The 24,831-nt window shown below is 47.7% G+C and overlaps 2 protein-coding genes across 4 annotated transcripts in view; both read left to right on the top strand.

The window, feature by feature from the left end:
* The first annotated feature begins 404 nt into the window (after positions 1–404).
* On the top strand, positions 405–19,917 carry ZNF605 (zinc finger protein 605). Of its 3 annotated transcripts, XM_040620087.1 has the most exons (6): positions 589–823; positions 3,082–3,204; positions 5,516–5,692; positions 11,320–11,440; positions 11,674–11,766; positions 15,529–19,917. In XM_040620087.1, the coding sequence occupies exons 3-6, from the start codon at positions 5,678–5,680 to the stop codon at positions 17,313–17,315; spliced, it is 2,016 nt and encodes a 671-aa protein (XP_040476021.1). In that variant the 5' UTR covers positions 589–823; positions 3,082–3,204; positions 5,516–5,677; the 3' UTR covers positions 17,316–19,917. The 3 variants fall into 3 exon arrangements, 1 of the variants encoding a protein (XP_040476021.1); XR_005831781.1 differs by lacking the exons at positions 589–823; positions 15,529–19,917 and adding an exon at positions 405–558 and having other exon boundaries at positions 11,674–12,678; XR_005831782.1 differs by lacking the exons at positions 3,082–3,204; positions 5,516–5,692; positions 15,529–19,917 and having other exon boundaries at positions 605–823; positions 11,674–12,678.
* A 3,084-nt stretch (positions 19,918–23,001) lies between these two features.
* The window catches only part of LOC103678882 (zinc finger protein 84-like), an 8,667-nt gene continuing 6,837 nt past the window's right edge, over positions 23,002–24,831 (top strand). The window contains exon 1 of the mRNA XM_040620086.1: positions 23,002–23,217. The gene's annotated coding sequence lies outside the window, so the exon portion shown is untranslated. The remainder of the gene's footprint in view (positions 23,218–24,831) is intronic.

The following is a 24,831-nucleotide window of genomic DNA, read 5'->3' as shown; positions in this document are numbered from 1 at the left end:
ATCCCTTAACTTCTGCTTTTATGGTCATTAATTTCCTACTCTTTCGGTAATTACACTTTCTTTCTCCCTAAATTCCTCCTTTCGTTTATTTTCGTTCCTTTCGTCAGTGCTGTTGGATGTACCAAAACTTACCAATATCATTTGTAAATGACTTTGATCTAGCATGAAAAATGGAAAGGATACAGAAGTCTCCTCCCGGCGACACATCTACATTCACTCACACATCTTGGGCAGCGAAGACTCCATCGCCCGTCCAGAAGCAGGAACCCCACGCAGCGCCGAGAGGCTTTCAGCCGGAAACCGCGGATCTGCCTTTCGAAGAGGCGCGCCGCAGAGCCCCCTGGGAGATGTAGTTCTGGGGCGAGCGGCACTCTGGGAAATGTAGTTCCGCGCGCGCTCTTCCGCGGTAGGCCGCGTGAGTCCCGGCGCTGCGGGCCGGAGCGGGAGGGTGTGTGCGGCGGGGGGCGGGGCGGCGAGACTGCTGCCCTGGGGCGGCCTCGGTGTCCGTGCGGGCCCCGCGGTGACCCCGGCGCACGCGCGAACTGGCTCCGGAACCGGGTGAGATGAGAATGCGGGGTAGGGGGAGGAGACGGCCCCGCGGCGCAGGCGCCGGTTCCCGGCCGGCCGGGGCGGGGCGTGGGGCTCAGGGTTAGGCCTAGACTGGAGGGCTTGGCCGGGATGGGGGTGCGGGAGCCCCTGGAGGCCGCCCTCCGGAGTGTGGGGGAGGGTGAGTGTGCCATCGGGGGTGCAGCTTGGGGTGGCTTTGCGGGAGGAACCGGGACTCTGGTGACCGGTGATCGACGTGCCTTTGAGTTGGCAAGTGGTAAGGCCTTTGTGGGGGGTCTGTTCGGGGGGGGGCGTTCGAGGGCTCAGGACTGGTAGACCGAGGGTTTCATTTACTGGAAGGACTGTCGGTTCGTGACAGTGTTGGAGTTCACCTGAGCCCTGGGCTCGCGGGCCGCAAGAAGGTTGAGAAATGTCTCCCCCCTCGTGTGTTCCCGGGAAGAGCTCCCTTCAGAGAACCCCCTCGCCTGGATGACCCCGTAACACGTGCCCCCTTGTTGGCCTGTGACAAGGCCAGATACCAGTCCTCCAGATCTCATCCTGTGCCTCATCTGCGGCTGGCTGGACTGTCGTTCCCGCCAATCAATCAGGACAAAACGCGTGGGTTTGACAAGGGCCCTGGAGGGGCGGCGAAGGGTGGCCTGTTGGGGGTGTGAATAAGCAGACAGTGGGGGTGGGAATTGGACGAACCAGCCTGTCCGTGTTCATGCAGAGCCCTTTCGGGTGATGGTTAGGAGGGTGTAGGGTGTCAGTGGTGGGTGAGCATGGGGTAGATTAGAAAACGAGGTATCACGGAAGTGAATGGTTAGGGCATTACAGATTGGGCATCCCTTGAGTGTGGTGATGGGGGCTAGCAAGCTTGAGGGCGCTCTGTGAGAACAGTGACTGGGGCACTTTTAGGGTGAGTCGATGGGTAGGAAGGAGTTGGGATTCTGTGGGGGTTCTTTGGGACTCCGAGTTTAGGATTTCACTGACTCCACTTCTAGTCAACGAATAGAATAGACTCTGTCAAGATTATTGGGTGGGAGTGTGGGGGATCCAGTGATGGGTTTCATGGCGTCAGTGTTGAGAAGCCTGTGGGAGTCAGTGATGAGGGGCTGACCATGGCTGGTGCTTGGGCTGGGTGAGGAAGAGCCTGGAATGATCAGGAATCAAGGTCCTGTGGATATCTGATGGGGCGGGGCTGTGGAAAGACTTTGGATTTCATTAATGGATGCACTTCTGTGTCACTTGGGGGTTGATGATAGGGGCTTTGCTGGAGGAGTCACTGGGAATGTGTATGTGTAACTGAAGGTCCTGGAGGGACAGCCTGTAAAGTCAGCAGTCAGGGTCCTGGTGGGATGAGGGGCAAGTGGGGGGAGGATAGTGGGGTTGTGGCGCTCGGTGGCTGTGTGGTCTGGAGACTTGTGAGGGCTCTGTTGCAGTCAGTGAATGAGGGGCTGGAGAATTCTCGGGTGGTCAGTGTGGGTAAGTGGGAGTCTCTGAGTGCTGAAGTTCCGTCCATGGGCTGGGATGGCAGGGGGCTTCAGTCATTCCGGGGGGGCTTTTGTGTGATTGAAGCCATCTTTGATGATAGGACCTGTGTGAGTTGTGTTTGTGGGTCTGGGTGGGTCCCAATGAGTGTTGGTCACGCACTGGCTCAGGCAAGACTCTTACATAGTGACTTCTGTTGAATGACATACTCATTTTTGTTCTTTGGTTCTTCTCACCCAGCACATCATGTTGTTGGTTTGTGATGGCTCCTTTTACTGGAACATTTCCTTATTTAAAAGTTCTCAGTGACCCCGTTGGACAGGATCCTACCCCTTGCTGGCTTAGTCCTGGTGCCCTCCTCCATCCCTGAAGCACCTTCAGCTCTGTCTAGCTCCAGCCCTCTGAGCATAGAGCTCCGTGGTGGGCGTGGTCTTCCCACGGCCTTCTGCTTCCTGCTCACTGTCTGCAGGAGAGTGGGCTTTGCTGTTGAGCCACCTAGGGTTCCCGAGCATGTGGTGTTGAGGGCAGCCTTGTCTCATCTGTTTCCAGCCCTCGGCCCAACTTGGGGTGGGTTGTAAGTGCCTCGAGAGGGTGGTGTTCTGGCCCTGCTCTTGTTAGCTGCCCTGGGGCAGAACCTGGCAGTTGGCTAACATCCAGGCATAATTTTCTCTCTTCATTTGTGGCTGACTTTTCTCTATATCCGCTGGGACGTTAGAGACCCCCTCCCCTGTGCTTGAATGGAACAGTGCCTTTACACAGAGAGCTCTTGCTATCCGTCTTCTACAGGTACCATACCCTCTCTTTCAGCTTATTTTCTGGAAAGGTGCCCACTGACCTGTCCACCACGTTCGGTCTTCCTCACTAGCCTGTCAGCCTGTGTGCAGAGTGCCAGCAGCTTACGGTGCTCAGCAGCCCGTCCTGGACCCCAGGTGCAGACCACCGGTGCTGGACAAATCTCCGTCAGCAAGATTGCTGTGAGGTGGAATTTGTCCCTCTTGTCCCCAAGTTGACTGGGCACTGTGATTTTTGGACATTTCTTTTCAGGTATATTCTTAGGAAGGAAATAACATCTCTGTGCAATGTCATGCCTGTGAAGTCCCTGGCTCTCGTCTCCTCTGTGGTTGAGTGTAAGGGACCTGGTCCATGAGCAGTGAAGGAATTCAGGGTGTAAGTATGTGTATGCATGAAGAGTTAGTGTTTTTTGTTTATTATACTTAGCTGAAATCTTGGTTTTATTTTTTCCAATAGTTCTGCCTAAGATATCAGTTATGTAGTTCACAGTTTCTTAAACAGTTTTTAAAACAGCAGTTGTGCTCAATTATCTGGTTGTTTGGCCTCTTGGGGAAATATTAAAATCCAAATCTGCCAACCCATAAATCTCTTCACAAAATCGGAAGAAAAAAACAGCTTTATTGTTGCATAAAAAGTAAACTTGAAACAAGAATGCAGTGAGCTTTGCAGGCAGCCTGCTGACGACATTGCAGAGACAGAACGAAATCTCACTCTTCTTTGTAGCCAGGCAGCTACAACCCATTACACACTCGTTCTCAAGATAAATGATAATTTCACATAGTTCATACTACCTTTTCCTGGCAGTTGGGGCGGCCATTGTGTTAGCCTTTTGCATTTGTCCGAAGGAAACATAGCCTTCTCATATCTTTGTGGTAGGAGGTGGTTTTACACCTGGGAACCAGGTGCTGAAGTCAGGCACTTGGTTAGGGTCCTGCCCTCCCTGAGATTGGGAAATAGGGGCCTGTCTTCCTGGATGACATCAAAGAGATAGCTCCCAGGTCCTTAAGAAAGACATTTTGGGTGGTAAACCAGACAAGGCTTATTAGCTTTTAGAAAAGATTTACACACCTTTCGAAGGGGCAGAGGAAGAATGTACGGTTACAGGGTTTCTGAAGTAAGTGCTTTTTGAATAGCAGTCAGGGGAGTCTCCTTTTTTTGCATGATTAATTTTTTTTTCTTATTTTTATTTTATGTGTTCTTACTGGCCTCTGAGCTCAGAATCCCCTAGAGGTGTTAGCTGCTCTCCTGCATGCTCTGGGAAGGGCAGGGAAGGGGCACCAGGGCCAACACTGTGGACCCTGTGGAACCACTGGACAGCCCTGTGTCCCACCACCCTTTCAGGCGTCTCCTCTGGTCAGGGATCAGAGCGCCTCAGAAAGAAGCAGACTGGAGCAGTGTCCTTGGGGCATGGAAGGGGGTGGGAGATGAGGAAGGGCAGCCCTTCACTCATCAGGGATTTTGATCTGCCTCCATTACACCCTGGCTGTTCCTGCTGGCTTCTGAGGGAAGGACACAAACCCACACACGAATCTCCCCAGCACCTCTCTTCTTTTCACCGTTTCTGTTGGCTCCTCTGATCGAGGCTTTCCTTTTGCTCCTGGGCTGATTTTGGAGTAGAGAGCCAACACCCCAAGTTACTTCATCATCTCGATCTAAGATCCATCTTCTGCTTCCCATCCTGCTTAGAAATGAGCTGCATCTTGGGGTGCCTGGGGGGCTCAGATGGTGCAGCGTCTGCCTTCAGCGGAGCCCCGAGTCAGGCTCCCTGCTCTGCGCGGAGTCTGCTTGTCCCTGTGCCTCTTCCCTGACTTGTGCTCTCTCTTGCTCACTGTCTCTCTCAGATAAATAAATAAAATCTTTTTTAAAAAATAGCTTGATAGGGGCGCCTGGGGGGCTCAGTCGTTAAGCGTCTGCCTTCAGCTCAGGTCATGATCCCGGGGTTCTGGGATTGAGCCCCGCATCGGGCTCCCTGCTTAGCGGGAAGCCTGCTTCTCCCTCTCCCACTCCCCCTGCTGGTGTTCCCTCTCTCACTGTGCCTCTCTCTGTCCAATAAATAAATAAAATCTTTAAAAAAGAAATAGCTTGATAAAAAAAAATGAATTGCATCTTAGTCTACAGCACCTGTAGCAGTGATTTCATTTCAGGGCTCCCAGAAAATACTGCTGCAGAATGAGTGAGCCAAGGTTCTGTTTCTGGGGAGCATCTTGGTGTGGTGATGCTCCATTGGGGGGATTTGGCTGAACTGCTGAGGCGAGGGGCTTGAATCTGGCATGTACAGGCGGGAGCCGGGGCTGCAGAGTGTAGCGTGGTGCACACCTGGCCCTGTGCAGACTTATCAGGGGCTCCTCTTGCATCCTGCTTTTTTTTTTTTTTTAAAGACTTTATTTATTTATTTGACAGAGAGAGAGACAGCCAGTGAAAGAGGGAACACAAGCAGGGGGGGGTGGGAGAGGAAGAAGCAGGCTCCCAGCGGAGGAGCCTGACGTGGGGCTTGATCCCAGAACGCCGGGATCACGCCCTGAGCCGAAGGCAGACACTTAACAACTGCACCACCCAGGCGCCCCTTGCATCCTGCTTCTTACCCCCAGCCCTGTTCGAGTTCTTTGATTTCCCAGTAAGAGAGAACCCAAATTAGGCTCCCAGATTCATGACATCATCTAAAATAAAATTCCCACTGCATCTCCAGGCCATGACTGAGGAACAAGAAAACTCATTTGAGATAAGAAAGAAGAAGCCTCGGGACTAGGGGTGCCCTCTCGGTTTACAGACATTTGACCAGAGGCCTCTCTCCAGAGCATCAGGACAGAGAGGAGCCATAGAACAGAGCTGATTTTCCAAGCCGCAGAAAATGATCAAGTCACAGGTGAGTTCTTTGTTCTCCAACAGTATTTTTCTGTAGGCGTGACAAGGCTTACGGGAAAGCTCCAAATACATTTAAGTCATAATTAGAAAACATAAACTCGGGAAAGAAGGTGTCAGAGAACAAGGTGGATTATGGAATCATACAAAAGGCTTAAAGTCGCAGCACGGATATATAGGAAATAAGGTCCTTCGTTGCCGGAGGTGAGCTGCAGGCTGTCCTCAGATATTCCCAGAAGTGGAGGTGGGAAGGGAAGGAACAGTAGTATGTGCTTTCCTCTGCTACTTAGTAGAAAGAAACCTTTGCTGATGATTGCTTAGAACGAAAGCATTTGGATAGCGATTTATGTGTATGATAGAATGGACAAAGTCCTAAATAGCGGCCCTATGATACATAAACCCTGCAATAAATGAACGTATTTCCAGTGCTATTTCTTACAGAGTTCCTCAGTGCAAACGAAGGCCGTGAATCTCAAGTAAAATTCAGAGCACAAAAAGTCTGTTACGGGACCGAACCAGTGGGCCTAGACCACCCGTCTTACCTATATTCTAGTTGTGGGAAAGAAACCTAAGTCATCTGGCAGAAATCATCATTACAAAACCTTCAAATGGCCCCCATAAATATTCCCTCAGTTGGAATTTTGATACATTGTAGGTAGAAATGTTTTTGGTTCTATTAGCTGGGCATGGGGCTATCTACCTTTAGCTCTTTTTACTTTTTTGACTTAGGAAACGGAGAATGTCACGACGGTTGGGGTACACACATCAGAAGCGCAATCCCAAAGGACACATGGTTCTCCTGGAAACAAATTACAGAGGGGACCCTCAGCGGGGCCTGCTTTAGTCCACAGCTAGGTTAACATGGCCCCCAGTGTGGGCCCTTCTGCCCTGGGGTTTTTAGTCCAGTCTGAATAATGTGGTTTTAGAGGGACTGCTTGGGGCATTTCTTTCCAAATCTCTTTGTCTGTCCATGACCTCAGGTTATTAACCCACACTTTGTTAGATGTGGGCAACATCTGGGCACGTTTGGCCTGGAAAGTGCAGGAGCCGTCTCCCCGTCGGCCCATCAGGAAGGCTTCTTTGGCTCAGCAGTCAGTCTGAATCCAGATTATTCCCAGGAGCTTGGAAAGGGAGCATTGAGAGTTGTTTCTTTCGGTTTTTGTTTTTTCCAGTAGGAGGGGAAAGCTTTTAGGAACAAGTCCAAAAAACAAAGATCATTTGTGTCCTTCTCCAACCCTGTGCTCCCCCAGGTGCTAGGTTTATTTTGTTTTTGTTTTTCTGTTGTTAGTATCAGTGTGTCCCAATTAGTAATCAGAACTTTTTAAAAGTTCATCTCCTGTTTTCATCCAGACCCTTTGGAAAGATTGTATGCGAGAAGGACAAATATTATGTAATTTAACCGGAAAGATTCATCATGTTTAAGAATTGGCTAGCTATGGGTGCCTGGGTGGCTCATTTGGTGAAGCGTCCGACTTCGGCTCAGGTGACGATACAAGGGTCTTGGGATCAGCCGTGCTCGGGCTCCCTGCTCGGGGAAGTCTGCTTCTCCCTCTGCCTCTCGTGCTCCCCCCACTCATGCACGCGTGCGCTCTCTCTCTCTCTCTCTCTCTCAATTAAATAACCAAAACCTTAAAAAATAAATCAAGCATTTTAGGAGCAGAACTTACTTGTATCCAAATGTGTCATCCGGCAGGAGAGCTCGTTTTACCTGCCAGTCTGCGGCTCGCCTGGGGCACGAGCTAGAGCTGACGCTGTCACGGCCCTGGCCGTGGCCGCTGCTGTCTGGGCTTGGGGGCGAAGGCTGGCCAGAGTGTACATAGGCGGTAAGTCCGCACCAACAGCACATTCAATAGGGAGGACCAGAATACCAGTCCTCGGGAGCCCATGGTGCCACATCAGTGTGGGGAGGGCAGCCTCCCCTGGGAGACCAGTTGGGTAAAGCCTACGGTGTGCCTATGGTTGGGCCTGGAAAATCCTGGTTTTTAACCAGGAGCCTGAGTTTTCAGACGTGTATAAATTCACGTAGTCAGCATCACAGTCAGGACTTGGAACGGTTCCAGGTCTCCAGAGACATTCCCCGAGTCCGGCCTTCACGCATCCCACCCTGCTCTCTCGCCGCGGTTCTGCCTTTCCTGCAGTGCTGGCGGCTGGAATCATCAGCGTACGCCCTTTCCATACCGGCTTTTTCACTCATCTCTGAGATTCATCCACGTTTGAACCAGCAGTCCGTTCCTTTTACTGCTGAGTCACTGACCAGTGTCCCGTCGTACGGACACAGCAGCTTGCTCGCCCTTTCCCTTTGGAAGGACATGGCGGTTGCTCCCGGTTTGTAGCAGTTGGTTCATCTGCGTACAGGTTTGAACAGAAATCATGAGGTGAGCAGACATTTTCAGTGTACCCGGGCAGGTATGTGGGAGCAGGAGTGCTGGGCCGTGTGGTAACTCTGCATCTAGCTTTATGGAAGCTGCCAGAACCTCTCCCAAGGTCGCTGGGCCGTGCGTGAGAGCTACTGCTGTGCATCCTCGCCTGCACTCATCACTCTGTATGTGGGTTTTTTAAATTAACTTTAGCAATTCTAACGGATATGTAGTAACGTCTCACGATTTCCCTGGTGACAGATGCTGAACATCTTTTCATGTTTAGTTTTTATCTGTATATCTCCTTTGGTGAAGTGTGTTTTAGATTTTTTTTTTTTATATTTATTTATTTGACAGAGAGATAGACAGCCAGGGAGAGCGGGAACACAAGCAGGGGGAGTGGGAGAGGGAGAAGCAGGCTCCCAGTGGAGGAGCCTGACGCGGGGCTCGATCCCAGAGTGCTGGGATCACGCCCTGAGCCGAAGGCAGACGCTTAACGACTGCGCCACCCAGGCACCCCTAGATCTTTTGCTCATCTTTCTTGTTTGTTTTTTAAATAAGGGGGTTTTGTTCATTTTAATGCCAGTGTCGTTAACATGCAGTGTTGTATTAGCTTCAGGCGTGCCGTGTAGTCAGTCAACACTTGCACACATCCTTCCGTGCCCCTCGCAGTAAGTGTAGGCCTAATCCCCTGCCCCTGGTTCACTCCTCCCCGCCCCCCTCCCCTCTGCGAACCATGTGTTCTCTGTACTTAAGAGTCTTTCTTGGATTGATTCTTTCTTTCCTTGGCCTGTTTTGTTCCTACAATTCCACACAGGAGTGAGATCGTGTGAATTGGTCTTTCTCCGACCTCACTCAGCGCGATACCCTCTGGGTGCATCCATGTTGCTGCAAATGGCAAGATTCATTCTTTGCCGTGGCTGAGTAATACTCCATCGTACGTGACCGCATCTTTATCCAGCCATCATCACGGACACTCGGCTGCTTCCGTATCTTGGCCGTTACGGATAACGCTGCTGTAAACATGGGGGTGCATGTATGCCTTCGAATTAGCGTGTTTGTATCTTTGGGTAAATACCAGTAGTGCAACTGCTGGGTCGTAGGGTCGTTGTATTTTCAACTTTCTGAGGGCCCTCCACAGTTTTCCAGAGCGGCTGCAGCAGCTTGCACTCCCACCAGCAGTGCACGAGGGCTCCCCTTTCTGCACATCCTCACCAACACCTGCTGTTTCTTGTCTTGATGATGTGAGCCGTTCGGACAGGTGAGAGGTGCTATCTCATTGTGGTTTGATCTCCGTTTCCCTGATGCTGAGTGATGTTGAGCATCTTTTCATGGTCTGTTGGCCATCCGGATGTCGTCTTTGGGGAAACGTCTGTTCCTGTCTTCCGCCCGTTTTTAAATTAGACTATTTGTTTTTTGGGGTGTTGAGTTGTATCAGTTCTTTACATATTTTAGATACTCACCCTCTATCAGATATGTCACTTGCAAATATCTTCTCCCATTCTGTAGGTTGCCTTTTAGTTTTGGTGATTGTTTCCTTTGCTTTGCAGAAGGTTTTTATTTCTCTGAAGTCCCAATAGTTCATTTTTGCTTATATTTCCCTTGCTTCAAGAGATGCCCATTTTTTAATTGTATTGTTTTCTTATTGTTGAGTGTCAAGAATTCTTTATTCTGGATACAAGTGTTCTGTCAGATGAGTGATTTTCAAATATTTTCTCATAGTCCATGCCTTGTCTTTTCTTTCTCTTAACAGTGTCTTTCACATAGAAAAAATTTTTAATTTTGAAAAAGTTCATTTCATTGATTTTTCTTAAGTTGACCTTGGTTTCAGTGTTGTGTCTAAAAACATACTGCCAAACTCAGGATCGTGCAGGTTTTTTCCTAGAGCTTTTCTAGTTTTATGTTTTCCATTTAGGTCTGTGATCCATTTTGAATTAATTTTTATATAGGGTATGAAGTGTGGGTTGAGGGTTATTCTTTTGCTTATGGGTATACAATCGTTCTAGCACCACTTGTTGAAAAAACTCCTTTCTTCATGGAATCCTTTTGTCAAAAGTCAATTGAGCATACTTAGTGGGGTCTAATTGTAAGCCGTCTGTTCTGTTCCATTCGTCAATGTATTTATCCTTTGACTCACACTAGCTTGTCTTAATTACTGTGGCTTTATAGGAAGTCGTGAACTCAGGTAAGGTGAATCTCGCAACAGTGTTCTTTTTCCACATTGTTTTCACTTTGTAGTTCCTTTGCCTTTTGCCGCCATATCCTCTGTGTACTTGTTTCATGGCCTCTGTAACACCTTCTTTCCTGGCCTGAAAAGACTGAAGAGTTTTAAGAACATGATTTTTATTCTACTCATCTTTGTATCTCTGGGACCTTTCATGTTTGGGGAGTTCTCGCTACTCCATCTATGTGTTCCAGAAGATATGTGGAGGAGCTAGCTTATTGTTACTACGTGGGTGCAGACGCGGAGGGAGGAGAGTGTTGGAGATGGATAGATGTGGTTTTGGTTTTGACAGTGACCGGAAAATAGGACTGTCAGTTAGCAGGTGCCAGGGATGCTGAAGGTTGACACTGCATGGGGCTCGGCTAAGAATTGTCCTCACATACCAGTGGCACCTTCTCTGAGAAGCACTGTGCTTATTTAAACACAACGTATTCCAATTTCTTACTTAATGAATAGGTGGATGGATACATGAGTGAATTCAAAGTGATAAATAAACTAATAACATTTTTGTTTCTCTCAAAGTATAATGCAAGATTAGGATATTGTATGAGTTATCAATTGCTGTGTAACAAGTTACCCAAACCTCAGTGGCTAACAACACAAATGTTTCTCTCACGTTTCTCTGGGTTAGAAGTTTGCCAGCTGCGCTTACATCTGGTTCCCTTCCAGGGTCTCACACGGCCCTGTAACGAAGACATTAGGCCGGGCTCTGGTCCTTCCAGGGTGCAGTAGAGAGATGATCCCCTTCCAGGCTTAGTCATGGGGAGAGTTGGCGGGCCTCGGTGCCTCGCGACCTGGGCGTCTCCACAGGACTGCCTCACAGCGTGGCAGCTGGATTCCCCCCGAGAGAGCAAGACAGGGCTCCCAAGACAGAGGAATAATCTCCATGGATGTGAGTCAGTAAGGCCAGCGCACGTTCAGGAGGGGAGCGGGACACCAACTCGGATACCAGGAGTTAGAGGTGGGCGAGGCTGCCTCCCATGCTGGAGAAGAAAGCCTGTATCCCGCCATGAGTACCGCTTCAGGCTTAACAGTGATTCGCTTTTCCAGATCTCGTTTGAGGATGTGGCTGTGGACTTCACGTCGGAGGAGTGGCAGCTGCTTAATCCTACTCAAAAGAGCTTGTACAGAGACGTGATGTTGGAGAACTATAGCAACCTCGTCTTCTTGGGTAAGAACATTCATATGTAAGTAGTATGTATCCCGTAACTGTGGGGCCTCTAAGATGTTCACTGATTTTGGGTTTAAGTTTCAGATGTCAAAGGTTCTTTGATTTCTATACCCAATTGAAAGATTTTGGTTCACTTGCTTTGTTTTATAGCCTTCATAGTAAATATTCTTCATATTTGAGAGTCCATCAGCCCAAGGAATTAGGTCCCGGTTGTCTTTGTTTCCAATTAACAGGTTATCAGATTATCAAACCTGATGCGATTTTCAAGCTGGAGCAAGAAGAGCCGTGGATAATAGACGAGCAAGTTCTAAGTCAGAGTTTTTCAGGTGAGAGGTCATCAGGGGCATACAGTGTAAGCTGAATCACAGGTTTCTGATGATAGGTCGTTCATAATGTTCTGAAAAGTTATTTTGAAATGTTATTTGTAAAACTTTTTGACATTCCTCAGTCTTTAGAGTTGGCTCAGGACTGGTGACCTGAATTCTTCCTGCATTTTAATGTGCTCTCTGTCCTGGTCTCCACATCACGACGTGTCCTCATTGCACGGAGCTGGTGATGGCACGTACCCCCTTCCCTATACAGCAGCACAAGCTGGTGGCCAGCATTTAGGACCTTGCTTTCTGGGGCAAGGATCCTCTTCCCAGCCTCCTCGGCTCCCTTCCTTCTGTCCTGCACTCCCACCCTGCAGGGGTGGGCTTCCTTCCTCCTCCTGAAGAGTTCATAGCTTTCTCCCGTTGCAGGGACACCGACTGAGTCCTTTATTAGTTTTCTTTTCTCCCTCTAATTTGTCGGATTTCTGTTTTAAGCCCGTAGAGAGTAGAAGGCGAATCCATGCATATAGGATAAAAACCGAATACCGTGAGCCTGGTGAGGAGCTCTTCCTCTCCCTCCTCTGTGCAGACTGAGCCATTTGCGGTCACCTCCTGGGGTGCGTTTCAGTGCCTTGATGTTCACCTTCTCGTTAACCCATCACAGAGTCCACTGGGTTTAAACCCCATGTGCTGTGTGGTATTTTACACATTTATGTTGAAGAACCTCATGGTATGGCAACATCTTACCCATTTTTTTGTTTTTTCTTTTTAATTTCTGTGCCCAGAAGTCAGGGTGAAACTCCGTTAGAACTAGTTTGTTTCTCCACATGTTCATACATTTCTGTCTGCACGTGAGCCTTTGATTATCGTATCCTTTTCCCATGTAGTCACTATGCCTCTTTTGAGCCCTTTTCACCTCCAGTGCCTTTCTGAACTCTCTGCCCCCTTAGTGTTGTATTATAGGAGCCCTGGCCCTGGTCAGGCATTAGCTGGAACTTTTCACCAATTAGGTCTGAACGATTTCCCCCCACATATTAAGATGGCAAGTAACTTATTCTTCTCTTTTCCCTGTAGAATTTATGACGTGTAATTATTAAATGTTTCATTAATTGAGTGTTGTGGGGCCAGGTAAGGCAGAACCTTTCTTGATTATTCTTTAGTGCAGAGGTTCTCATCTAAGCATGTGTCTCAGCTCACCTTATGAAACACTTCAAATGATAGATGTCTGGGTCCCATTCACATGGATGATTAGGTCTGGGCGTGTACCGTAGAAAATACTGTCTGTGAAGACGGATTTTGTGTTCACCCGTTAATTTACAACGATCGCTATTCTGTGGAATGAGAGGAATTGAGTGAGAGTCATGAAAGAGCAGAAGCAGAGAATTTTAACGTAGAAGAAAATGGAGAACTATATTTATTCAATAATTCAGTATTTGAACAGAAAGCATTTGTATTAAAATGCGAAGTTATTTATCAAGATTAATGCTACAGAAAGGAGCTGCTTTAGAAGTCCAGTTGCGAGTGCACAGTGTTTATCCCACGTGTATGAGGATTTGCTCTGTGCACGCATTGGAGGTACATCAGTGAGAAATAAAACCCCACGATCCACATTCTAGTGGGGGACACAGAAGTAAGGTGATTACCTATTTGATAAGTACTGTGAAGGAAATAAACAGGATATTGTGAGGATGCCCTTGAAATGATCTTTACACTTGAATGAGCCATGCCGAAAGCTGGGAAGAGCATGCCAAATAAAAGGAACAGCCATTGCAAAGGTCCTGAGGCAGAAGAGGCCTTTGGGATCAAAGGGATGGGAAGGAATTCAGAGTGGCTGAGCAGCAGTGAGCAAGAGCGTGTGCAAGGAAGTCAGAGAGGTTGGTAAAGACTGGGGCATGCCAGGGTGTGGGAGCCATGGTAAAAGCTCGCATTTATCAAAGGTTTTTTTTCAGCAAGGGGGTAAAAAGCCTGATCACATTTTCTAAAGCTCACTGGCTCTCTGGAAACTAGAATTGGGAGGGAGCAAGGCTGGAAGTAGGAATATTAGTTTGAAAACTAAAGTGAAATGCAGGCAGTGTGGACTAGAGTATAACAGAGAGAAATGGGTTCACCTGTGCCTGCCCTGCATCATACCAGTAAGAGACAACTCACTCATTTTCCAAAATGACAAGATTTTTGTTTCTTCCTTTTTCTTTTCTCTTCTTTTTTTTTTTTTTTCTTTTCAGAGTGAGAGGGGGGTGGGGTGCAGAGGGAGAGAGAGGGAGAAACGGAATCCCAAGCGGAATCCCTGCTGAGCACAGAGCCTGACACAGGGTCAGATCCCAGGACCCTGAGATCATGACCTGAGCCAAAAACAAGAGTCAGACGCTCAACCGACTGAGCCCCCCCAGGCGCCCCAAGACTTTTTATTTCTTAAATATTTTTTGATGCAGTTGAACTATTTGAATATTATTTTATATTATTTATTAACTTGTATACATATTAATTTTATTTCTTGTTTTAATTTTAATTTAAAGTTTTCATTTCTTCACTCAGATTTCATGAAACCATGTTTTATGAACTCTTCAGGTGGACTTCACACTTCCATGTCCACATATGACTCTTGCTTTCAATCTCCAGACTTTTTCTCAGTCTTTTTCATCTCGGTGAATAGTGTTAATACCTCTACTCTCTTAAGCTCAAAACATTGAGTCCTTTTATTCTCTGTATCAGCAGCTCTAGTTGGTCCTTTTTCTGAAATTCTTATATGTCTGAGAATTAGATAAGTCTCCCACACACACCAAAAAAAAAAAAAAAAAAAAAATCCTGTAGAAAAGAAGTGGTTGCCTTATATCTGAGGTCTTGCCAAATCTTTTGACTTGCAGGGAACCTCCTGGGAATGTTCCTCATAGTTACTAGCAAAGAATATCGTAAAGTAACTAACCTTCACTATAAAGTGTCCAATAAATGATCATGTTGTGGAAATCACAAACAGTTGTACTTACTGGCTAACAAAGAGTCTGTCCTCACGTGTTATGCAAAGAGTTCCTGCGGTTTGGAATGATTTTCATGGGTAGGATTACATGTAGATTCATTATATAGATTACAGATTCAGTTAAAATGTCAAAAAAAAACTAAATAAAACCGTTGATGCGGCTATCAAGAAATAGCCTTGATGTTAAGTCTGATTCAGGTGACAGCCTTGAATGAGAGTGTTCTTTAAATGTAGCGATCGTACAGGAGCCTAATGTTTCTCATCTCTTGGATGAAAGCTTGATATCCTGTATTCGCTCTGTATTCAGTGTTTCTTCCTTCGCAGCACTGAACAGTGTATACCAGTCTTGCTGTTTTGTGGGCTGGTTCTTGATAGTGTCTGCTGTATCGCGAGCCCTCTGACGCGGGGGTGCGCACCCGCGGTCTTCCCTCTGGACATACAGCAGATAATCAGATTGTTGTTGCATAAGGAAGTTAATCACTCCAGTATTTGAGCATAAATTGCTCATGATCACTGCTCCTTGAGTGTATTTCATCTTTTCTCATTTAAAAGTTCATATTTCTAAACATTTGTAACTTGTAAATGTTTTCATTTCTGTTAAAAAATTTTTTTAAATTTTTATTTCAATTCCAGTTAGTTAATATATGGTGTCTGTCAAAATTTCTAATGTCCAATAAGTAGCTTATATATGGGAGACCTTATATTTGTTTTGTTTTAATTGGGATCCTAGGTTCCATTTCAGTTTTATTCAATGAGTATAATCATTAGGAGATTTACACAGTATGATTCATTTTTTTCCTTTTTAGAAGTCTGGCTAGATAACTGTCTCAAAATGTGGCACCAGGATAATCAAGACAAGCTTAGAAGTATGGAGAGAGGCCATGAATATGATGTTTTTAGGAAAATATTTCATTCAAGCATTAACTTTGTTCATTTAGGAGTGAGACCCCATAAATGTGGCACAGGTGAAAAAAGTTTGAAACATCCTTTTGAGTTTCTTATTCCAAAAAATAACCGTGGAAGAAAGAAACTTGATGAGCTCAATAAGAAATATTTATTGTATATCAAAACCGATAGAACCCATGGTGGAATGCCATACTGTGATTGCAGTAAATGTAGGAAGGCTAGCAGGACAGGGTCGTGGCCCATTGCAAAGCATAGAACGTACAAAGGAGTCCATTTATGCATGGAGTGCGGCAACGTTTTCAGTAAGAAATCACAGCTCATCATACACCAGCGGACGCACACGGGAGAGAAGCCCTATGGATGCAGCGAATGTGGGAAAGCCTTCTCCCAGAAGTCACTGCTCACTATTCATCAAAGGACTCATTCAGGGGAAAAACCATATGGGTGCGGTGAATGTCAAAAAGCTTTCAGTAGGAAGTCCTTGCTCATTTTACACCAGCGGACGCACACAGGAGAGAAGCCCTACGGATGCAGCGAATGCGGGAAAGCCTTCAGCAGGAAGTCGCAGCTTAAGAGACATCAGAGAACCCACACAGTAGAGAAGCCCTTTGGCTGCAGTGACTGTGGGAAAGCCTTCTCCCAGAAGTTAAAGCTTATTACTCATCAGAGAACTCACACAGGGGAGAAGCCCTATAAGTGCAGTGATTGTGGGAAAGCCTTCTTCTGGAAGTCACAGCTGATTACTCATCAGAGGACTCACACAGGGAAGAAACCGTATGCATGTAACGAGTGCACAAAAGCCTTCAGCAGGAACTCGCTGCTCATCAGGCATCAGAGAATCCACACAGGGGAGAAGCCCTATGAGTGCAGCGAGTGTGGGGAAGCCTTCATCAGAAAACCACAGCTTATCAAGCACCAAATAACTCACACGGGAGAGAAGAACTATCAGTGCAGGGATTGTGAAGAAGCATTCTTTAAGAAGTCAGAGCTAATCAGACATCAGAAGACTCACTTAGGGGAGAAACCCTATGCATGTGTTGAATGTGGAAAAACCTTCTTTGGGAAGTCACAGCTCCTAACACATCAGAGAACTCACACTGGAGAGAAACCGTATGAATGCAGCGAGTGTGGGAAGGCCTTCACCCAGAAGTCAAGCCTGATTTCACACCAGAGGACACACACAGGGGAGAAGCCCTATGAGTGCATAGAGTGTGGGAAGACCTTCAGTGAGAAGTCAAGCCTCATTCACCACCAGAGAACCCATACTGGAGAGAAACCCTTCGAATGTAGTGAGTGTAGGAAAGCTTTTGCCTGGAAGCCACAGCTTCTCAGGCATCAGAGAATTCATACAGGGGAGAAACCCTATGAATGCAGTGAGTGTGGGAAAGCCTTTGTTCAGAAAGTGCAGCTCATTAAGCATCAGAGAAATCACACAGGAGAGAAAACGTATGGATGCAGCGAGTGTGCAAAAGCCTTCTTTGAGAAGGCACAGCTCATCATCCATCAGAGGATTCACACAGGAGAGAGACCCTATAAATGTGGCGAATGTGGGAAGTCTTTCACTAGAAAGTCTCACCTCATGAGGCATCAGAGAATTCATACAGGAGATAAATACTATGGGTGCAGTGAGTGTGGGACTGCCTNGAAGTCACAGCTCATGATTCATCAGAGGACTCACGTACTCTAGAAACCATGTGAGTGCTGTGAGCGTGGAAAATCTGCCGTCAGACGTCATGCCTTCTGACGCGTCCGAGGACACACACACGGGAGGAACCCCGTCAGTGCACTGGGAAGGCAAGTCTCACCCAACAATTCAGAGAGCAGGGAATTTGTTTAAGTAGACAGTGAAAGACAGCCTTCTCCCAGAACACACAGCTTGTAACACGTTAATGTGGAAGTCTTATCAATATTGTGGTAGTACAGACCCTTGTAGTCAGAAGTGACAGCTCATTGTTAGAGGACCTACACTCGAGGAGAAACTGAACTGCTGTAAAAAGCAAATGAGAGGTTTCATCAGGAAAGGATAATTCACAGTATACTAGAGAATACATACTCGAAGGAAATACTGAATAGAATGAATTAGAGATTTCAGTATGGAGAAGTCCTAATGTGAAGAGTTTTGATAAGCATGATCCTATTGAAAGAATTCTATAACGTTGCGTTTGTTGTATATAAGATGTTATGAAAGTTATTTTTAAATGGTAGATGTGTTTTAAGCGTGAAGACTTCTGCTTTCTGCTTTGGTGGTTTGGCAAGGACCAGATTAACTCCCCTGCGTTCAACAGCTAGAAACTGTAAAATGTATGTGAAAGAATAGTTTTGAGACCTATGGCAAGCAGAAGTTTGTGATCCCTGGGAGAAGGTGGACAGAGTGAGGTGACCCCACAACAGCCCAGCCTAGCGCCTGGTGGCAGCTCCCAGGCTGCCGTTGAGGGACGGGAACACATGTGGTCTTGTCAAAGAGAGCTGCTGACGTGGCATTTGGGGAGGCCACAGTAGCTAGAATTTGCAGGGAAGAGTACTGGAGAGGAGGGAGCCTTCCAACGAGGGCTGCAGAGATCTACAAGGAGTCCCCTGAGTCTTTTGGCTCAGTGCTGATTTGCATGTGTGTGAAAGGAAAAGTCGTGCCAGAAGCGGGAGGCTGAACCGTTCCCAGAAATCAGTGCCGGGCTGGGAATAAAGTTCCCACCAGCTAGAGTGGAAACAACTTTGAACACGTGGGGCATCAGGTAGGATTCCCAGCAGACTATGATCTTGTGAAGTGACTAATCCTAGATCGAAAGCTGCTTTGGACCCACAATGTCCGGCATCCAAAAACTTACCAGATGTGCAAAGAAGCTACAAGAATACGACTTGTAACCAGGACAAAATGAATCAGGAGAAAGAGAAGAGACTGAAGCAGTTTGCTTCAGGGTGTTCAAGCAGATTTTATGAATACAGAGGAAAACATGATCGTGACAAGACTTCAAGTGGATGGTGTATTTTAAAAACCCCAAGTGGGACTTCTCAGGATGATGAACACAGCAGTATCTGAACATTTTAAAAACACCAAAAAACCCAGCTCTGGGTGGAATTCAGAACAGATGAGACATAGAAGAAGAAAAATAGATGAATTTAAATAAGAATAAAAACTGTCCAACTGATGTACACGAGAAAAAAAGCCTGGAAGAGAGGGGTCCGCTGCAGTGGGAGCAGAGTCCTAGACGGAGAGGGTGGGAAGAGAAATAACAAAGTATCTGAATAAATAACGGCTGGAATTGTTACACATGGGATGAAAAGTGTCACTCCGCATATTCAAGCAGTTCAAAGAACCCAAACAAGATACATAAAGAAAGTCCTGCTACTCAGATGGATGGAGAAAGGTTGTAAAGCGCCTGGGGAAAGGCAGCGCGCTCCTGGACAGAGACCACTCTGGCCACAGGACGATACAGTGAGCGACGACTTTGCATTTCTGAGGGAAAAAATAAAACCCCTGCAACCTGGCATTTGTCTGTTACGCATCCAAAACATCTTTCAAAAATGAAAGCAAAAAAAGAGACTTTTTCAGAAAAACAAAATGAATGAGAATTGATTAGCTGTAGGCCTTCCTTCGGGAAACATTAAAGTAAGTTTGGGAGCAGCCGGAAAATAATCCTGGGTGGAAATCCTAGGAAGAAATGAAGAGTTCTGGGAATGGTGACTATGTGGGTAAATATAAAAGATCTTTGTCCTCGTTTTAAAATCTTTTAAAAAGGAGATCAGTTGCTTAAAGCCAAACAGTGACAATGTATTGTGAGTTACGATCTATTTAGAAGTAAAGTGTGTGACGACAACAACGGTTAGGGATGGGTCTTCCAAAACAGTTAAGTAGACCGCAGCGTCGGAGTCAGAAACCTGCTTCCCCAGGGCTCAGGGTGACCTGGCCTATGTGGCAGCTACACAGTAGACTTGCACGTGTGATGGACCTGCGTTCGTGCTGGTCGCCCCCACTTGCCCCCCTTCCCCTGCTCTGCACCCCAGGGGCTGCCCACTGGGGTTTCCGCTGAGGTGTGAATGTGGGAGGACAGAGGCTAGAACCTTTATTCCTGCCCGCCCCCCCCCCCCCCCCACTGGACCTTGGTCTTGGCACGGTGTGTGCCTGTCTGGCTCCAGCTCCCGCTGGGCAGCCCTCCTCTGGGGCTGTAGACCCTCCGGCCTCAGTGCACACCTCCCTGTCCTTGCTCTTCAGAGCCTTCGCCATGCCTGCTTGGTGTCCTTATTTCTGAACACGTATCTGTAAATAGTCCCTCTATTAAATGTTCTTGAGTTAACATTCTGAGTGTACCATTTGTTTTCTGTGCCGTGTTGAAGGATGAGCATTTAACAACATTTTGAGTGCCTCGTGGGGCTCAGACTGACATCTGTCGAGATTTCCCACACTAAACATCAGTATTTTCTCATTGTTTCTGAACAGTTCAGTGGAAATTATAACAAGTAACAAAGTTCTTTGTGTTGTGTTGTTTTGCTGCACATGTAAAAGGCTCCACAGATTAAAATCTGCTACGTAACCCTTCTTTAGTAATAGAAACCAGAACGTTTATGAAGTCTTATGCTACTTCTGGATTAGCCAAGCAATTTACAAAACACATCAGCATTTGTGTTCACTATGTGTGGACAAGAAAAAAGAAAACCAGGTCCTGAGTGAGGCAGAAAGGAATGATGCCTCCTAGGTCCCAGAATCCCTTTAAAAACACTGCTTTGCACACATACCTCATTCCATATTCTGCTGCTTTTCTGTGTAATCCACATAATCTGTAACCCATGAACAAGATTTCTAGGTTAGTAGTCAGAGCTGCCACAGTCTCTCTGAAGGCTCCACACCAGTGCCCATGACCAACACCGTACAGTCTGGTGAAGTCAGAGTCGTTGTGTTGAAGTAGATGACCAATGAGCCCCAGCGCGGGAGCCCCACCCGCTGTCATTTTTCAGAGGCCTCTTAGTAATTTCACCTTTCTTTACCCTCTCTCACCCGGTCCTTTTGTCTGGGTCCCCGGACCGCTTTTGAAGGGAAGTAATTGCCATCAGGCTACACAGCTGCATTTTCTCTCCAGGTGGGTTTGCATTTCAATGTGCATTTTGAAGGAGCTTTTCGTGGAGGCCTTCCATTTTGTATAACCCCGAAAGACACCCTTCACAATGTAGTCTGTGCCAATAAACTTGTGTATTTGTCTGGTCCTGTCTTTAAGGAATTAGCTAGCCAATGAAAGCAGTGTTTCAGGGCGTGGACATAATTGGAATACAGCACTGTGACAGCTACCTGTAACGGTTTCTCTGTAATAGGCCTGTGACAGCAAAATGGTTTCCACCAGCACAACTCTCCCCAGGCCCCTGTATTTGTCACATAGCGAAGGGAAAGGCCATGCTCACTCTCAACTTAGAAAACTGTCCGATGATGTCTGTCTGCGGCTTCGAAGCAGCAGTGGAACATCTCATGACCAGCTTACAAGCATGACAAGTAACTCAGTCACACGGTTCCCCATCTGGATCTGGTGATGCTGTCTGATTGTTGTTTAATTCCTTTGTGGGGTCTTTGCAATTTAGATGAGTCATTACTCGTTGTATCCAGGTAGTCTTGACATCTTGTCATAGAGACTGTTACTTTCAGAATGCTAAGATTAAGCGAGGGCACACCAACTTTACTGAACACCTAAGTCATTATACTCGGGTATCTTACAACACCTACGTCATGGGAAGTGCACGACAGAGAGTGTAGCTATGGAAGCCGTCACTGGTAAGACGAAGAGAGAATGCAAATGAAGTGACGTTTGTAATTTGAAGTTTTCATTTAAAGCATTGCTATCATTCCTATCATTAAAATTTATTTAAAAACATATCGAGCTCAGATTCACAAGAAGACGGGGAAGCAGATTAATTTCTAGCGTATGTAAGAGACTGGTCATGTTAAGGGAGCATTTAGATCATGGACTTGCTACCACTGCAGCCATCAAAATGGTCGTGTGGGTTTCTCTGCAAACCGTGGTGATCACAGGGCAGCCCTAAGCGCATGAGCGAGTTATAGATACTTACTATGGTATATGTTTGCACCGAGCAGAATGTGTCAGGTGATAACACCTGCGGTCTGGGCTGGCAGTACTCACGTACAAGGATGGGGCAGACAGCTAAGGGAAAACGTGGGGCTGCTGTCCTTTTTGTGTCTGTGAGCTGCTGGCGTGTTTCCACTGACTGGTGCGCCATGGGGAGCTGTGCGAGCTCACACCTATTGCCCACTTCTCTCTGCTGTATTTGAAAAGGAAATCTCTGTACCTCTATGTTTACTGAGTAAACTGTTAAACGAATTAATATGTGTGAGTGTGATCTTTGGTGACCGTGAACTCTAGCTTCCATTCAGCTAGGTATCCCAGACCAAATCTGAGCCCTCGCCAGTTTCCCACACGTGAAACGTAAGGAGAAAAGCACCTCTCCATTCAGTTGTAGGCGGTGCTAAGAGTCCGTGCTCTGCCTGGCCGTTGGTTCACCTAGCTGGGGTCTGGGGTCTGGGGTCTGTGCAGAAGAAAAACGGCCCGCTCTCTTACAAACTAAACCGGAGATTCCCCTCATCCCTTGAAGCTTAAATGAGTAGGATACAGACAGTTTATACCACGAGCACAGCTTGCAAGGAAAGTGGAGGTGGGGCACTCTGTGAGGTGTACTCACATCCACCCTGTACCTTCTGTGTCCGGTGTCGCCCACTCGGAATCCCCATTAAACACATGGGCAGCGTCTGGCCCTGCAGATGGAGGCCTGGACCCCCAACCTTGTCTGGTGCTCCGCCCACAGGAGACGCAGTTGTCCTTGGATGCCTTTCCTGTCCTTTTGTTTGCTTTCTTTTTATGATTTTATTTTTAAGTAATCTCTACACCCAACATGGGGCCTGAACTCGCAAGTCCGAGATCCAGGGGGGCAGGCTCACCCACTGAGCTGGTGATACCCTCCGCCCCCAGCACAGGCCCTGCTCTCATCAGTACCTGAGTTTGATGCTAAACTGCATGCTTCTGTCTTGCTGGGAGGTCTTCCGAGGGAAGGAACTCCAGCATTTGTTATGCTGCGCGCACCCCAGAGCGCCTTCCCCGCACCCCCCGACTCTCGGAAAGCCGGGGGGCTTAAGGCGAGGCGCGCCGCAGAGCCCTCTGGGAGATGTAGTTCTGGGGCGAGCGGCACTCTGGGAAATGTAGTTCTGCGCGGTCAGCCGGGAGCCTCTCGGTGGCACGGCCCCAGCGGGAGGGGGCGGGGGCGGCGCGGGGGCGACCTCGGTGTCCCTGCGGGCCCGTGGTGACCCCGGCGCGAGTTCCGCCGGTGGCTGCAGTGTTCGGGGCCGCTCTGGGGCGGTCCGTTGAGATCGGATCTTGGGGGCGGCCGAGGGGCGGAGGGTTCCGGGGAGGGGTCGCTGGACGCCGCTCGCTGGGGGTCCTGCGGTTTGGAGCGCGGCCGCCGGAGCGGACGAGTGCGGAGGACTGCTGAGGGGCCTGCGGGGGTCGGCGAGTGGGGTCGGGTGAGGAACCGGAGCCTGTCGTGCTGAGGGCTGGCGGGACAGGCGGCGACAGCGGACTGGGTCTTCCGTGAGTGCGGCCGCGGTGAGCGCTCGTGCACCTGTTAGGGCCGCGTTTGGGGGTCTGCATTGGGGGTGAGTGGCGGGGCCCCGCAGGCTGAGTTGGCCTGAAGCTGCCTGGAATGTGGACGTCAGAGATCTGGACTTGGGGTGCCTGCAGCGATCGGGGCAGCCGTCAAGGGCAGAGATGGGGTGCCTGGTGGGGTTAGTGAGGGGCAAGTGGAATTTGCTGATTGGAGGGACCACGAAGTTGAGTGTCTGTGGGGTGACCGCCTTGCGGATTGCTGGGGCTTACGAGAGCTCTGCGAGTGGGGGGACATTACTGGAGGAGGATTTTTCTCATTAACTTGTTACTGAGCCTTAGGGATGAGTGGTTTGGAGGCCAGTGGGGGCCTGGGGGTGCTGTGCGTGTCAGGAACTATAGGCTCCTGCGGAAGTGAGTGTAGGATGTCCGTTTACATCAATGACTGGGGAATCAGAGAACAGGATTCGGGTGCCTGGTGGGCGAGGAACTCGGGACTACTAGGGATGATTGAGTGATTGGGGAGGCCCTGGCGTCGATCATTGCAAGAGTCCTTGGGCGCCTGGCTGGCTCTACCCAGTCGGTAGAGCTGGGATGCTTGATCTTAGGGTCCTGAGTTTGAGCCCCACGTTGGGCATAGAGCTTGCTTTTTAAAAAGAGAGAGAGAGAGAGAAAGAGACTAGTGACCGGAGAACTATGGGATGAACGATTTGGAAGCTTGGGGGTGGAGGTCACAGATTAGTTGACATTTGGCTGCAACTGGGGAGCCATGAGGCTGACTGGGGACAAAATAGGTTTCGACAACTGGGGAGACAGTATGTGGGGAGAATCTGACCAGTCATCAGGAAGCCTGTGGGGGTTAATAAGTGTGAGGGTGAGTGAGGGAGTTGTTGGTGTAAGTGACAAGGTTGTGGGAGTTAGTGATGGGACAACGGTGTCTGAGTGACTGAGACTCAACAGAGCTTGCTGGGAGTGTGATCCGTGGGGTAGGTGGTGAAGGGCTGTGGGATTGCCTGGGAGGTCTTTGAGGCTAATGATTGCGTGGCCTTGGGGGTCAGTGATTGAAGAGTAGGGATGCCACGATATTGGGTATTGGTTGAGAGCTGATTGGGTGACCTATATGGTACGCTCACAGGTCTGTGTTTATATTTCTGGGTCTGAAAGTGGGTTTACGGTATAGCATAAAAAGCAGTTTAAAAATTTAAGAAGACTTTAGATCACATTTTTGTCATATCAGCATGGTTTCTATCACCCTGTGAGAGACGTAGCTTTGAAGTAGTGGGATTGTTGATAATAATTGCTATTGATATGTATTTTCTGATTTCTCTATAATCACATCATGTAATAATAAGAGCGCTAACTAGCATTTACTAAATGTTTATGTGCCAGTCGTAGTTCTAAAGTATTTACATGTATTAACTAATTTAGAACTCTCAAGAACGTTATGAGCTTAAAATGAACTACTTGTATTTTGAGGAGAAGCTCTGCTAAATTATTCGTTTCATCAACTGCTGGATTCAGTTTCCTTTTTTATTTATGCCTTTATTTAAAAATGAAATTGATGTTCTTATTTTCTGCTGGGTATATATTTTACACATGCACACATGGTCTCTCTTT

This window comes from Ursus maritimus, unplaced genomic scaffold, assembly GCF_017311325.1.
Source record: "Ursus maritimus isolate PB19 unplaced genomic scaffold, ASM1731132v1 scaffold_33, whole genome shotgun sequence".
Classification (NCBI taxonomy): domain Eukaryota; kingdom Metazoa; phylum Chordata; class Mammalia; order Carnivora; family Ursidae; genus Ursus; species Ursus maritimus.
The sequence above is the reverse complement of the archived record's forward strand: the minus strand, read 5'-3'. Positions and strand labels throughout refer to the sequence as shown.